The sequence below is a fragment of the Protopterus annectens genome, chromosome 5.part0, assembly GCF_019279795.1.
Source record: "Protopterus annectens isolate FY-2018-M chromosome 5.part0, PAN1.0, whole genome shotgun sequence".
In the NCBI taxonomy this organism is placed as follows: domain Eukaryota; kingdom Metazoa; phylum Chordata; order Ceratodontiformes; family Protopteridae; genus Protopterus; species Protopterus annectens.
Window position 1 is genome coordinate 1,449,297,633 of NC_056735.1, and position 17,090 is coordinate 1,449,314,722.

At 41.5% G+C, this 17,090-nt stretch overlaps 1 protein-coding gene across 1 annotated transcript in view; it reads right to left on the minus strand.

Annotated features, from left to right (window-relative positions):
* Positions 1-17,090, minus strand: part of LOC122801730 (DNA excision repair protein ERCC-5-like) — a 941,093-nt gene that overhangs the window by 856,709 nt on the left and 67,294 nt on the right. Inside the window, exon 2 of the mRNA XM_044071253.1 lies at positions 5,202-5,305. Within this exon, the coding sequence (XP_043927188.1) occupies positions 5,202-5,289 (88 nt within the window). The 5' untranslated portion in view covers positions 5,290-5,305. The remainder of the gene's footprint in view (positions 1-5,201; positions 5,306-17,090) is intronic.

Consider the following 17,090-nt stretch of genomic DNA (forward strand, 5'->3'; position numbering starts at 1 on the left):
TCGACTTCGAAAATCTCAGGAGTCGGCCGACCGGCACTTGCGAACTGCTTCTGCTTCGGGCACCGCGCGGCAAGAAAGACTGAAGAAAATGGCGTCGGATGCATCTTATATACCCCTGGCGCACTGGCGTCAGGGAAGAAGCGACAGCAACCGACGCCGGACCAAGACTTTGGAACTCTGGCCGACTGCAGGACCGCCTGACGGCAGGATAACCCAAGTGTGATGACTGCAGCAGTGTAACACGATGAACATCCACTGTTGCCTTGGCTAGAAGGCAGTCACCATCACAATTCTTGGGGAGCCCTCTGAGTCTTTAGAAGAAGCCTACCAGAAAGGAAAATGAGGAGGAGGGAAAAATTAGTATGTGTGTCACTCTAACTAAATTTCCTTTTTCATCACACTTCTTAAGCACCACAGTTGCAGAATACAAAACTTTTTTATCTAAAGGAGAATAGAAATTTTCAGATTTAACATCCTCAGGAATATTTTCAGAATGCAGTCAAGCAACTGTCTTCAAAACTGAACCAGAAGCAACTGCTCTGGAAAAAGCAACCGCTCTGGAAGAAGACTCAGTAGCATCATACGTACACTTTAAAATATGGTTGGTCACCTAAGAAACAGCTGTCAAAGAATCAGTTTCTTTACCCCAGGAGGAGGGTTAACCATTAAGTTCTGCGTAAACTAACATATGATCTTGCCAGTTTAATATTCTGGAAGTTAAGGTACTCTCCATCTTAGCCACTGCTTTCTCACCTTGTCAGACGGAATGAGAATAGCAGCAACAGACTGTATAGCAGACATGGATTTGGACAGAGGAATAACTGCTGGATCGGGGTGGCCGCGGTAGCGCAGAGTTTAGCGTTGCCACCTCACAGCAAGAGGCTCTCTAGTTCGATTCTCAGCTGGGGAGCCTTCTGTGCGGAGTCTGCATGTCCTCTCTGCGGTCATGTGGGCTTCATCTGGGTGCTCTGGTTTCCTCTCACATTCCAAAGACATGCAGTAGGTGGACTGGACACTAAATTAGCTGTAGGTGAGAGTGTGTGTGCGCGAGTGAGTGGTACGAATGAACTACCATGACAGGGCTAGCCACCCTGCAGTGTAAACCTCGGCTCAAATGACTGTCAGTGCTGAAGTGACACCCCGACCCCATGTGTGCAAAATGGAAAAAAGGGGTTGAGGATGGATGGATGGAATAACTGCTGGATCTGCTTTAGGATAAGAAAACAGATACTTGTGCATCTGAAATACCTTATATAACCTATATGACTTCTTCAGAAGGTTGGCTTGTTAGGTAAAAGTAGCAGCATTGAGAAAAACATTCTCTAAAGCAAGCAGCCCAGGAGGGATAGAAGCAGTTTAAGTATATCTAACTAACAAATCATAACAACATACTCTGTGCCATTGGAATTTCATTCCATTCCCAATGAAAAACCTCTTTCAACTTAATGTCAGAAAAGGATATCTCCTCATGGGAGGGATTTGGATGAGATACTTTCTTCAGAATCAAAGTTTTCAATAGTGAAGAAATTTCTCGCACAATCAGTTCTCTGTAACATCCACTCTTCTGAATAAACAACTATATGAGAAAAACAAGGAACCATTGTCCTTTTAGTTCTTGAAGAATCAGAAGACAAGAAAAGACAGAAATAAGTTCCTTTTCAAATCACAGTAAATTAGTCCTGTCCATGAAAATAGTGACAGAAGGCTGGGAAGACTTCTTATTAAGCACAGTTTCTTTGACTACTCATTGACCATTACAGGGAATGCCATTCCCAACTTCAACATTCCCACTTCCCTCTGGTGAAAACCTTTCACGAAACTCTTCACTGACCTCAACAAAAATGACTCTCCCTTCCCTAACAAGGGCATCCCAACAACCAGAGAGAAGTCTCTATCAACTGCAAGTTCTGCACCAAGAGGTTGGGGGGAATAAGTGGTGTGAAGAACAACAAATGGCTACAGCAGTCATTCATCAGTGGTTGAGGCAAACCTGGAGTCGATGTGGCATCCAAAGACTCCTTAACAATTTTCTAACACTGCTGAGACTGAAGGTAACTCCATAGACAAGCTGAGGAAGGTATGTCAAAAGGTGGAATAGCAACCTAAATGAGTTGGTAAAATGTAAAGTACAGAACATGTGATTCTGAGGTAAGTAAACCACTGACAGTTATATTGTTAGAAATAACACTTTCCTTCACTAAAAGTTTACACCAGAATTTACATAAGCACTCCCTTAAAAATGAAAGCCCTGTTAATCCAACCACAAAACCACAAAAAGTTTCTTAGCTAACACGTTCTGACAGAAAAAGACAGCGGTTTTCATCCTAAATTTACAAACTAGTAGAAGGTTTTCCACAACAAGGGACTTCTCTACCCATTCTTGCAGATTGCTAGCCAACTGAAAGTTTATGAGGTCCTCCAAGGGCATGTGCTCTTCATTGGCAAAAAAGCTCTCAGCATTTTGACATTCTACCTCTCCTTTTACAGGAGTTCTATGTGAGCCTTAGACAGCTGGATTGAGGATAAGGTGCTCAAAGCTTTGTTAAGCAGGCCCTTTGCAACAGGTAAGACCGATACAGCTTAGGCTACTAAAACAGTGATCTATGTTTCGAACATCCCTATTCAAATCTCTGTGTCTGACTTTAGAGACTCTGTAAGAGAGTCCACATGTCTCCTGTCATATGTGCTCCTCGTAGGGAACTACAATTTGGACTGGTCAGAATCCCAAGAAGGCTGTGTGAAAACTCTAATGGGCTCTCCAAAGATAACCATTATGCTGTGTCCCTTGGAACACAGATGCGCTGGCTGAGATGCCGATAGGGGAGTATCTTGGGGTGGAGCTGGTGCCAGTAGATTCTCTGTACAGCATCACAAAGGAGACGCTAACATCCTCTCTATTACCAAAAAAGCTCATCTTGGAAAATTCAGCATCGGAGAACCAGACTACAGAGCTGAGCCAACCCCTTCCAAAGTAGAAGCAGGCAATGCCGAAAATCAAATGACCAAACCAGAGGAATTGAATGGCCTCAAAATGGAGACTGGTGCTGACATTTCAATGGCCACAGACTCGGACAATGAAAACAGGCCCACATGTGAAGTTGCCGAAGACAGTGGAGAAACACAAACATCAAGTGGTCAGTTCAAACAGCCTCCCAACACTGAGGATTTTTGCAACAAGTGGTTTGGATGACATACTAAAGAAGAAGAGTGTTGTCAAGCACAGAGGCTCTAGTAGGCTTTTTGTGAGGGAAAAATGTCATTTCTGACAAACAATATTTTATCTAATGCATTGTTTGTGTGTTTGGGACAGGATACTGTCATTGGATTACTAGCCTCAAAATCACTTGTTCTTTATCATACAGATCCTCAGAAACTGTTTTTGCCACTTCAACTCACCCTCAGCAGGCCCCATGAATTGCCATTATGCCAGCAATCTACAAGTTTTAGGGATGATTTGTGTCTGATAACTATAGGTTCTGTTAAAGGAGCCCTGTGAGCAATGGAAGAAGCATACGCAGGAGGAGAGAGATCTTTTCTTTCTAGCAAGCTTCAGATTTGAATACTGACTAGTTTGTTTTTTTTTTTTTTTCTTTCTCCCTTTCCTGTCCTTTCATTTCTTATTGCCAGGCTTACCAGAAGAACCTGCTTGGGAGTTTGAAGGCAAAAACACTTTTGAATATTAATTTTGTCCTCCTGTTTGACAGGAATATGGGTCCAAATCCCTGACAGATGGAAAAATTTGTGCCCAAATGCTCCTGCCCCAAACACACCACACAACTAGTAGAGGTCTTGGGGAGGAATTTTATGCACACATTTAGAGCACTTCTTTAAACATTTGTCCATGCTAGGAATTGCGCAAAAATTAGCACAATGACAGCCCAATACGAACTATCCGCTTTAACTAGACAAAGTAACTCGAGCCAAGTTCCCTAAGCATCCAACAATATAACAAACACTTCAATACAACCACAGCACTAAAAGGCAAAGACAGCTGAGTATCAAATAAATAATATTTTTTTTCAAACAAAGCAAAAGGGAGTTACCAGGTAAAAGTGTAAGCACACAAAGAGCAGAGGCAGTAAGGGAAGAAAGAGGATCAAAAATTATATTGTGAAGAATAAATGAGAAGAAATTTTTAAACAGAAGCACTAGCAACTGATACTATAACATTAACTAATAAGGGAGAACACTTAGGTACAATTTGCTTTTGGTAGACCATTCTCAATGGCAGTAGATGAGATCTGAGATGCTCGAGGCAGACAGCATTTGCAAGTGGCTGGATCTGCTCTGACAAGTGACTAATCCCAACAGCTGGATCAGATGGGCAGATGAAAAGGATCCAGCATTATACTAAGTACATAACTTCTGCTTATATTTCTTTCATAACTGTACATATATGTAAAAATAAAATATTACACCAGAAGAAAATCATATAGGAAGCAAGATATTACACTAGAAGAAAATCATATAGGAAGCACAAAGAAAAACAGTCATAAAAAAGCATATCCACTGAATGCCCTCGACAGAAGTGCTGCTTAATGTTTCTGTGCCACAGTACTCTAGCCTTGTATACAAACACCCAACAAACGGGAACCCCTCGGGCACATCTACTCTCTGAAGTGAGTTAATCCAGTTAATACAGAGGAACAATGCAACTACTACAGAAAGCAGACGCTGTTAGCAAGTACAATAAAGGAAAACATAACACAATACAGAAGAAGAAGGAACCAACACAACTCAGACAACAAGCCTTCCTCACCCCTTACTTTTTTGTATCTTGTTTTAATAAACATATCATGACAAAAAGCTTTATAGTATAACTTCTCAATCATGAAAATGACAACAAAACAATGCAGTTATGACTTATGTCTACAAGTGCAACTACATGAAACAATGAAACAGGTGTGAATGTTACATACTAATGCAGACATACCATGTATGTGTATTTTACACACACATCCTATATATATATATATATATATATATATATATATATATACACACACACATATATTCACAAATATATGTACTAGACTATATATATATATATATATATATATATATATATATATATATATATATATATATACATACACACACACACACACACACACAAAGCTAATTCATGCTATTTTTGTATAATTTGAACTGTGAAGGCACACAACTTTAAATGTGGCCTTTCTATAAGTATTTAAGGATACCAACAGCAAGAATTTTTCCTTCTAAAGTTTCTGGGTCAATCGGCCTTCCACTGCTTTCCAACAATTTCCAAAGGCCCTGTACTCCCATTGTTTTATGTCAGCTCCTAAAGAAAATAAAACAACATGTTACAGTTTTGAAAATTAAAATTTAAAGTCACCACTCTTTGAAGGTACAGATAGGCAAACAGACAAAAGTAATTCAATGTTCTAAAACTGTACCTCATTACTCTGCTCAAAACCAGACACATTTTCTAAATACGCTATTACTCATTTATTAGATTTAGTGCCTCTTGCCGATTCACAGTTCATTACTTCACCTGAAAATTCAGAAATGCTGCCTTAGAAAGGTCCACATTTACAAACAACTTCATTTTGAGAGACCTTTTTGTTCAGAATAAACCCAATACAGGGCTTAGAGCAGACGGGCATTTTATGGTTCTGAAGTTTCACAATGAACAATGTTCATCATTAAAAGAAATGGGTACTCTTCAACAAGAAATATTTAAGGGTTCAACACAGGTTCACAGATTAGTACTAGGCTAACTGGCCTTGTGGGCCATTTTAAGACTAGCCAATTATCCCACGCAAGAATCAAACCCTGCAAGAATCAAACCCTGCACCTTATGGCTGTAAGGTAAACACCTTAACCATTATGCCAAACTCTCAACCTCATTTTCCTCCTAAACATTAATGACAACGTGAGAATTATACTTTCGAATCTCCCAAATTTACTCGGGTAAAATTTCCAGTCTTTTATAGCCACTACTACAAATTTCCAGTCATTTTTAGCAACTTCTTACAGAAGCACAGTTTTCATGCCCAAACAGTGTCTTATGGAAATGATATTTTATGCTTCTTTCGTTTATTTCCTGCTTTCACATTATTGCTCGTCTTCCTCCTCCTCCTCATCTCATCCACCCAACAACCGGTCTTCTGTTTCATGTCCGAGGCACTTCTGATTTTTTCTATTCAGCTCCTGGACTTTTTTTTCTGGCACTAGATCATGTTCCTTTGCAACAATGGAAAAAGTTTAATTGGAAAGGTCTCTCCAAGGGCTTTGCTTTGCTACTAACAGAAGAATGAGATGCACAGTCCCCTACAACTTGCTGACTTGCACAGTCCCCTACAACTTGCTGACTTGCACATTGCAGGATAAACTATTTCCTCATTAGCTTACTCTGCAGCCAAAATGTCCTTGATTTTTTCAGGGAAAACAAACATTCTAAAACAGCAACTTAAATCTCATGCCAGCCTCTCTAAATCTTCTGACTGCAACGATAAGCTTTTGTCTCTTCTGTAATTATTTCCACAAACACTGTGGTGTACCCAGTTTTTAATATTTTCCCTTCTGCCACATTTTTTTTTCAGAACAACTCTCTTATCAGGTATAGCTGTTTCTTTATGAATGCAGGTCTTAGCTTAATCAAGTTTTACCACTGTTTGATGTGTAGTGATCATGGGTAAAGGTTAATTAGATTTTAGTTTGGCAGAATTATCTAGAAACAAAACCAATGCACAGAAGATTAATCACAGATTATATGCAAGCAAAACAGTCACTATGTAAAACTAAGTGAAGTGTTCAGTGGAAAAACTGCAGCTGGAATGTGGAAAGTTCTGAAAGAAACAGAGTACAAAAAATCAAAAACATGTTTAACATCAGGATCTAGGCATACAATGTCAGCGGGATATCTTTCCATAAGAACAAGATACCTGATTAAGGTGAGACGTAAAATAAGAAACTGAAGACAGGTCGAACTACAACTCTGAAAACTGAAATAAACAAGTTGGACAAACAAAGTATAGTGTGAGACAAGATCAAGAAAAAAATGTATACACAGATATTGAGCATAATACAAAACATTTTTATAGACACAAAATGTGGAAGGAGTAAAGATGTACAAATTGATAAACTGTGTGTAGATTCTAAAATGTATTCTTTGACACAACAGATTACACATATATTTATAAAATCTTATGCAAAATAGTTTGGCTCCATAAAGGGGGTGATAAGTTGTCCTAGTGGCACTGAGGTAACTGCAGAAACTGGAAACAAATTAGATTACATTGAAAAAGAACTGCACAAACTGTATCCAAACAAAACACTGGGAGGAAACAGAATTAGTAATAATGACCTGAAAACACTTAAGTAAGAACTTACAGAACCATTATATCTGTTATTTACCAGGTCATGTAAATACGGGAAGATTCCTCAAGACTTGAGACATGCACTTATTAACCTGTCTTTAAGGGAAAGGGGAGTAGGGCCAAACCCAGATTCATATAGACCCTTAAGTCTAATTTCATGTTGTGGAAAAATAATGGAGATGGTAATATTGGATAAGTTAATGCCAGAATCGGATATGTTGGGACTTGAAACCATATATCAGCATGCATATGTTGAAAATAGCTCTATTGCCACCTGTAACATGATGTTCTATAACAATATAGTAATAGCTATGAATGAAAAATTGTACTGTGATGTAATTTACATAGCTTTAACTTCAGCATTTGACAGGGTCATAAACAAAACACTGATCAATAAATTAGAACAACTAGGTATCAATGTACTCTCGATAAGATGGACAGCTGCGTGGCATACAAATAGGACAAAGCAAGTATCATACAGCAACTGGACAGGTGAAATTCTTGGTTACAGTCAGGGTGTTCCGCAGTGCTCTGTCCTAGGCCCTTACTTGTTTAGATTGTATTTTACAGATCTAACTTTTTCATCTGAGGTGTTCTATAGTCTATGTGCAGCTGACCTGAAATTGGGTAAACTGATTACAATGTTACAGATAAGGCACGTCTGCAAAAGAACTTGACTAAATTGACCATTTGGGCACAGGAGAACAATACTCAAAAACTAAGCATATGAGATTTGGGAAACATAAATTGAAAGGTGAATATTTAATATAGCACACAGTGATTGAAACTGTAGATTCATTTAAGGACCAGGGTATATGGGTAGATCCAGGTTTGAGCTCTTCTAATCATATTAACCAATTGGTTAATGACAATTATAGAACTATAGGCTGCATAAAAAGATTTATTAAGTCTAGGAAATCAGAAATGATGAAGTCATTATTTAATTACATTAGACCCAGTAATAACAATATGAAAACCTTATAAGAAAATGGCTGTGAGTAAACTGGAACAAGGGCATCCATGGATGTGAAAATTTAAATTATGAAAACCTAAAATATCTGAACTTGTACGCTGTCTCTTACAGATATCGAAGAGAAGAAAGTAAGAACAAACAGGATATGAGGTCAAGGCTGGATAAGACAGAAAATCAGATTTCCACTTCAAATTCCATTTATGAAAACAATAAAAGACACGAAGATGAGTGCTTTCACACCTATCAAAGGAGCTTCCTCAGCTCTAATACACAGCAGTTAAAGCATTCCTTAAATACTTAGAAGTCAGGGCGGGGTAGAGCTCTTGATCTCAGCACAGATCTTAAAAGGTACGGAATCATTTAAGCCTTTCCTACAGTCAGCATGCAGTTCTAAAATCCATCTTGTTTCTGCACACACAGTCTTTGTTTTAATGTCACCTCTCCTATTGTTAGGTTTAATCAGCTCTAATACTAGGAATGCAAATTTATGAGAAGGGTCAGTAGCTGCAACATGTCTAGCAAGGGCAATTCTGATATCTTTCTTAGAAATATTGTGCACACGTATTCTTTCCCTTAGGGCCCTATTCATTTTACCAACATAGTAGCATTCACAAATTTTGCAGACAGCAAAATACACTAAATTTGTGCTTTTACAGTCCACAAAAAAGTTAAATTGGTAAATACGCCCAGTTACATTATTCTTGTAGCTATTAGTACTATTCACATATTTACACATTACAAGACTTACATGGATACATCCCTTTCCTGCTAGATAACAGCACATTTTTACTCCTTGCAGGTTTATAGTACAATAACTGTTTCACAGCTTGATTGTTCTTAAAACAAACTTTTATAATTCTCATCAGCAGTGAGAATATGCCAATTCTTTTTCACTATATCACAGACAACATTAACATCATTAGAATAAGTAAGGGAGAGCCTAACCTTATTAATGTCTGTGTTAGGCATACATGCAACATCATTTCTAGCAGAAAAATAAGCACTTCCTTCTGTGATACATCAGTCTCTTCTTCTTTATAGCCTCTTAATAAAAAATCTTTTCTCTGCTGAGCAAAAGATTCTAATATGTTACCATCATTATGACACAGTCTTGATAATCTATAGAACTGTCCTTTCAATACATTTCTATGACCAAAATGTGGATGCATGCTGCGTTTATGTAAAAATAATTTACTTTCTTGCAAAGGCTTCTTGTACACAGTCGTGATTAGACCTGTGACAGTTCTGTAAAAATTAACATCTATAAAGTTTATCATCTCATTCGAGTATTTTACCGTGAAATTAAGGAAGCTTGTGGTACTATGTACATACTCCACAAAATCTGTCAGCATATCTTGTGGACCTGTCCAAATAAGGAAGACGTCATCCACAAAACGAGTGCAGAAGGGAATGAACCGACAATCTATTTTGGGCAGCCAGCACACATAGAGATTCCCAATATGCCATACCTAAATTAGCATAGCTACTGGCACACATTGTGCCCATTGCAACCCCAACTTTCTGTAGAAAGAGCTGATCATCAATCACAAAAACATTGAGATTATATTACAGCATAGAGTACATAACAGTTGCGTCTGTGTAGTACTACATCCTGAATGTTTAGACAAAAAGAGCCTAACATAGTCAATACTTATACCATTCATAATCACTGTGAACAGTGATGTAATGTCCATGGTAGCAAGCATATAGGCCCAATAAAACCAGATGACCGATCATACAACAATGAAAGAAAATGCTTTGCATCTCTCAGCACATTCTCCACCTTGTCAGCTATGGATATAGCTTTTTTTTTTTTTTTTTTTTTTTTTTTTTTAACAAAAATAGAAAGTGGTTTGGTGGCCCACCCATGACCTGAAATAAATAGGTCTCATGGGTGGGTCCCTTAAACAGTTATGCACTTTCGAAAGGCCATAAATAAAATCGGTACAGTGGGATAGTCAACTAAAAAATATTTATCTGTCTCTCTCCCAATGGTGCCTTCCATAAGCATTTCATGTAGACTCACCTGTATATCACTCCAAAATGCATCAACATTTTCATCCTTTAGCTTTTTAGAGGTAGAAACATCACTCAGCATATTAGTCATACTTTCTAAGTACATAAGCAAAATCCCACCCCCTTTATCGGCTGGTCGAATCTGCAAATGTTCAAGTGACATTAATTTATGCAGACCAGTGGTTCCGAAACTTTGCAAGCTGGAGGACCCCTTTTATAAAGGAAATATTTTGGCGGACCCCTATAGGTGGTGGTACACATGCATTATGTTCGGATCAAACCCCCCCCCGCCACATAGCCATTTCAGTGTCCCATTACTTGGCTATTTCTCCCTAGTTGCCATAAACACTGTTCAAAATTCTCAGTGTGCATACTGTTTTCTGCTTTATTTCTACAATATTTGAATTTAATTTAAAACTTGTATTTCAAACTTTATAACACAAACACTGATAGATATTTGCTAAAGCTAAACAGACATTTGCTAAAGCGACACAAAGCAAATACAGTCTCATAATGAAAACAGACTTGGCATTAAAACTTCTCTGCCTTTGAAACCCGCATTCGAAGAAAATGCATCTGGCCAGTGGCGGATTAAGTTTACCTTTGGGTTGTTTTCAAAGTATAGGTCCTCTACGAACATTTTTAGGACCGTGCAAAAGTTCTTTGATTCACCTGCCTGTCTGCATAAATTACATTTTAATACACAATAATTAAATTATACCCCTTGTATAATACAGCACCACTTGGTAGTATGGTTTTAAATGTATAAGGAATGAAACAAAACATATGAACCAATAATGAAAAAACTGCCCAATTCAGAACATTTCAACCATAAATGGCCACTCAAACTTCTGTCATTACAATCCACCAATATTAGTCAATAGATTTATAATACCCAAGATAAATACAAGAGAACTGCCTGAATCATACAGAATCCAGGGTATATCAGGACTTGAAACCTTCTATAAATCATTATCAATCCAAACATAATCAATCCAAAAAAACAAATATATATTTTTTGTGGATGTTACACTATCCTTAGTAGTAGAACTGCTTCACAGCTTAGCCATGTGCTTTGTGTTCACCACTTTCTGACCAAGATTAATATCAACTACACCCAATTCTCCTAACAGGAGGCAGCTGATAACTCCAGTATAGTTTTCCTCTTTTATTCAAACAAATGAAGGCATAATTCAAAAAGCAGTGTCGGCAGCTGAGAAGACTGTAAAAGAAGAATGCATTTTGAAAATGTTCAAAGTTATCAGCCTGCATTTGCAAAATGTAACACAGTTACTCAAATATGCATTGTTCTAATAGTTCAGATTTTCAAATTAAGTTATTACAGCCTTACCCAAAGAAGCAGAAACAAGCTCATGTGGAATAAAACCAAAATCAGGGAAAGAAATGGGCACAAAAATAGAAGTTATGTTCTTACCATAACGTTCCATGTTAGTTGTCTTCTTCTCGCCTTCTTCTTGCTGGATGGGTTCGGAGCCGACCTCGGCTCCGACTCGGCCACTCTAAAGCTCGAGAGTTGGTTCCACCGGCTCGAGGCTCCCCTTATATCCCACAATGCTAGGCGAGAGTTACCTCAGATCTCGTTTGTAAGCTAACCCCAGCTTATAATAGTAACAGTATAACTGTAAACAGAGTCCACCTCTAACAACAGGAAGAAAGAAGGGTGACCTACATCCTGAACCAGGAAATATGCATAATAGCATATGTCTAAGAAAGAGGTGGTAGAAAGAGAGGTCACAATCACAACTCCTCTAGGTCTGTCCAGGCCAGGGGAAGGGGGGTGGGGCGAAGAAGAAGGCGAGAAGAAGACAACTAACATGGAACGTTATGGTAAGAACATAACTTCTATATGTTAAGTTGTCTATCTCGCCTTCATTCTTGCTGGATGGGACCGTCCCTAGCACCTTGTCCCGGGTGGCCTAACGGAACAGACTCCTGAGAACAGTGGAACCAAAGTTAGCTCTATGCCTAGAAGCTAAATCCAACTTATAATGAGAAATGAAAGTGTGAGGAGTAGCCCAAGTAGCCGCTGCACAAATGGTGTCAATAGGCAGTCTGTCTTGGAAGGCTAAAGAAGTAGCCAAAGCTCTGGTGGAATGGGCCTTAGGTTTATCAGGCAGCTTTTGATGTCTAATTTCATATACAAGGGAAATCAAAGAGGTTAGCCATCTGGATAATGATACCTTTGAAACTGAAAGTCCCTTTCTGCTTTCCGCATAGGAGACAAACAGCTGATCAGATTTTCTGAACTGTTTTGTTCTATCCAAGTAGTACCTCAATTGACGGTGAACATCCAGGCAGTGTAATTTTGTTCAGACCTATTGGAGTATTCTGGAAAAAGACAGGTAGATCAATGCTTTGATTTAGATTTGACGTCGAGACCACCTTAGGCAAAAAGGACGGGTTAGTTCGTAAAGATACTCTGTCCTTATGAAACAAAAGATAAGGAGGACGACAGCTGAGTGCTTGAAGCTCTGAAACTCTTCTAGCTGATGTAATAGCTACCAGAAAAAGAGTCTTCCATGATAATAATTTTAAAGAACAGGAGACTGCAGGTTCGAAAGGGGGGAGAATCAAAGAAGCAAGAACTAAATTTAGGTCCCAAGGAGAAGGAGGATTTCTTATAGGAGGTCTGAGAAGAAAAACTCCTTTCAAAAAGGCTTTGCAAAGCTTGTGGGACATTAAGGCAGATTCAGAAATACCCACATGAAAGTTAGAAATAGCTGCCAATTGAACTTTAAGTGTAGAGGAGATGAACCTGCATGGAAGAGTTCAGCTAGAAAATCAAGGACTAATTGGATGGAAGCAGTGAAAGGATCTATGTCCTTTCCTTGAGCCCAATATGTGAAGCGTTTCCACTTACTCAAATAAATCTTCCGAGTGGAAGATTTATGGGAAGCTATCAAAATATCTCTAACAGAGTGAGATAATTGAGGAAGCCTGGCTAAGGTTGGAACTGGAGGAACCAAGCAGTGAGGTTCAGAGAGGGGAGGGAGCGATGAAACTGACCCGACTGATGGATCAAAAGATCTGGAACTAGGTCCAGATTCCACGGTCGCTCAAAAGAAAACGATGTAGAAAGGGGAACCACACTTGTCGAGGCCAGTAAGGAGCAATGAGGATCAATGAGGCCTTCTGAGCGATAGCTTTCTGTATCACTTGAGAGATTAGTGGGAAGGGAGGAAATGCATACAGAAGTCCCCGGGGCCAAACTTGGACTAGAGCGTCTCTGCTGGGTTGGCCTGGTAAAGGGAATAGAGTGAAATATTCTCTGCACTTGCTTTTTTGGGGAGTAGCAAAAAGATTGCAGCAAGGCTGACCCCACTTGAGAAAAATTTCTCTCACTACAGAGTCTTTCAGAGACCACTCGTGAGGCATGAGTATAGCTCTGCTCAACTTGTCCGCAATTTGATTGGACTTTCCGGGGATGTGCGTTGCTATCAGAAACCGCTGAGAAGAAATCGCCCATTGCCACAGTCTGAGTGCTTCTCGACACAGGGGGTATGACCTGGTTCTTGGTTCCGCCTTGTTTGTTGATGTACCACACTACAGACATATTGTCTGTTTGGATTGCAATCGTTCCCAAGGGAAGAGAGTCTTGAAGGGCTTGCAACGCTAAAAGCACTGCTCTCATCTCCAGAACATTTATGTGCAAGTGGCATTCGTTTGGTTGCCATGTGCCCTGGACCGTCCTGCCCTGATAATGCCCCCCCCCCCACCCGATCAGGGAGGCATCCGTTGTCAGAGTAGCAACCGGAGGAGGTGGAACAAAGGGTCTTCCCAACAAGAGCTGAGGGGAAGACATCCACCACATGAGATGATTTTGCACGCTTGCGTGATCATAATGGTGTGAGACATTGGAAGTTGCTGGTATGACCATTGAGTAAAGAGCATCCATTGAAGGATCCGCATGTGGAATCTGGCTAATGGAAGCAGAGGTATGGCCGCTGCCATAATTCCCAACACTTTCAGAACTAACCTGGCTTTGATTCTGTTGTTGTTGAAAAGGAGTGATACCAGTTTGTGAATGTCTGTTATTCTCTGATGTGTTAGTCTCGCAGACATGTTTACTGTATCTAGATTTGCGCCTATGTAAGTAATAGTACGACAAGGCGACAAAACAGACTTTTCGCAATTTATTGAAATACCCAGCTTTTGACAAACGCGAAAAGTGTAATCCCTGGCCATCAGAAGGAGATGCTTGGTGGGAGCTGTGAGGAGCCAGTCGTCCAAATATGGAAACACCTGGAATCCTTGTCGTCTCAGGTGAGAAGCTACCACTGCCATGCATTTGGTAAACACCGGGGCAGTGGTGAGACCAAAGGGCAGGGCCCTGAACTGAAAATGACTGGTTCCCAGCCTGAAGTGGAGGAATCTTCTGGAGCGTCTGTTCATTTTTATGTGATAGTACGCATCCTGAAGGTCTATAGAGCACATCCAGTTTCCTTTGCCCAAAAGGGGAAGGATGGATTGCAGCGTGATCATCCGAAATCTTGTTTTCTTGACTGATCTGTTCAAGACACTGAGATCCAAAATTGGTCTCCAGTCCCCTGTTTTCTTTGGAACTAAAAGAACCTTGAGTAGATTCCGGATCCTTGCTGGTCTGCTGGAACTGGCTGAATTGCTCTTTTTGCAAGCAGTTTTGAAATCTCCAAAACCGCTAGATCCCTTTGAGCGGTGGAACATCTGGAAGGGATTTTTTTGACTGATTTGGAATGCGAAGAAAGGGGATAGAATAGCCTTCGGAAATGATGGACTGTACCCATTTGTCTTGAGTCAGGGATAGCCAGGCTTCTGGGTACAGTGACAATCTTCCCCCGACTGCCTCCGAAGATGGGCAGTCGGGCAACACCTCAGGGATGCTGAAAGGGCTTGTCAGGGAAGGCTTCCCGATTGCCCTGGTTCTGCGGACCCCCCCCTGCCTCTAGGGCGACGTCTACCATTGTTATTCCCGCCTCTGCCTCTGGCAGGGAACTACTCTGTCGCCAGGCGAAGTCCCTTGAGATTGTTTACGGAACCACATCTTTCCACCTTTCTGGCCTTTGGGGTAAGGCCTAGAAGGAGTAGAAAACGGACTCCGGCGGCAGAAAGGGTCTTGCCATCAGTTTCGCACCTAGTCAAGGTTTCTTTCACTTGAGGACCAAAGAGAGATGAGGCATCAAACGGGAGTTAGTGAAAGACGTCTTGAAGGGGTCCGCAAAATTGCATAGCCGCATCCAGGCATGCCTACGTAAGGCCACACCTGTCCCTGCGGCTCTGCTCGCTCCATCAGCCGCGTAAGAAAGAAGGCATGGAGGAGTTGGTTATGGAGTTAAGGGTAGCCAGCTGCGTGTTCATCTTATCTTGGAAACCCGCAGCTGTAGGGTCCTTTAACATTTCACTCGCTTCCTTGATCAAGTCCCTTTGAAGACGAGTAAAATGGCACAGGTAGTTCAGCGACGCATGGTAAATGTCGCTGACGAGAACATCCGCTTCCGTACCTGTCCATGGACCTAGATTCCTTGTTAGGTGGATGGACAGGTACTGAAGGATCAGCTAGCTCCTTCTTAGTGGCAGCAGCTACCACCATAGCATCCACAGAAACTCCTTTTGTTAAGAACTGTTTGTCTGCTGGTGCCGTTATGAACTTGGAGGGTCTCCTGGGAGTGGGGTCCACTGAATCAGGAGCCGTCCATGCCTTCTTAGCAACCACCTGCATGAGGGGGTCAAGGGGGACACCCAGGAGGTGGAAGGACGAGAGCCAACGCCTCAAGATACACAGATTCGTCCTCCGAAGGGTTGAGGGCTGGCCAATTTCCCCTCTGTTTCAGGATCTCCAGAATGTCTGCAAATGAGACATCTTCAGAAGGGGAACGGGGGGAACCCTCAGAATCATCCAAATCTGTGTCTGACGTGATGGACTCAGGTGAGTCAATGTGTTTCCTCTTACACTTCCTCTTCCGAGGGGGCTCTTCTGCCAAATCAGGAGAGGCCTCGGAAGAGGATGAAATCCCCACAGGGGGTTCCTGAGGAGCTGGCTCTCTGCAGTCCGGGATGAGGGAGTGTGTCGACTTAACCTGAGGCACTGTAGAGGGAGGGGTGGACGGAGCCGACTGTGGAGTAGAGCCAGGCTCTAACACACTCCGCATGACCTCGAATGCACCCCTGTCAGGCAGAGCCAGAGGTCCCCGCTCCGAGAAGCTAAGAACCCCCCTCGGCACCGACAGTGATGGCTCCGAGGCCGATGTCGGAGCCGAACTCACCAGCGCCGAAGCACCGAGAGGGAGAGGGGGGTCGGACAAGGGTCCGATGCCCTTCACCCCCTCGGAGCCGATGAGGGAAGTCCGGCGCCGAGATTCTTCCAAGGAAGAAAACGGAGCCGACGGAGCCGAAGACAATTGTATCGGCTCCGACGCTATCACAGTCTCGGTTCCGACGCGACCCGGCTCCGAGCTCAAGAGAGTCGAAGGAGGAATATGTTGATGGACCGGGGCAGGCATCGACTGATGAGTCGGGCTCTGAAGCATCTGGGCCAGTGCCTCGGACTTAAGAAGTCGACTCACTACCCTCTGAAGGTCATGATCCGACAGCCTCGATGACCTAGAGGAGTGAGATCTTTGGCTCCGTTCAGACAGCAGGGGAGATCCTGGAGCCGAATGAACGGAGCCAAGAGATGGTGACCTGGACCTCTTCCTAGTTGTCGGCTCCGAAGGTCTGGTCGGAGCCGACACGGGAACTTCTACTACCTCGGCTCCGGC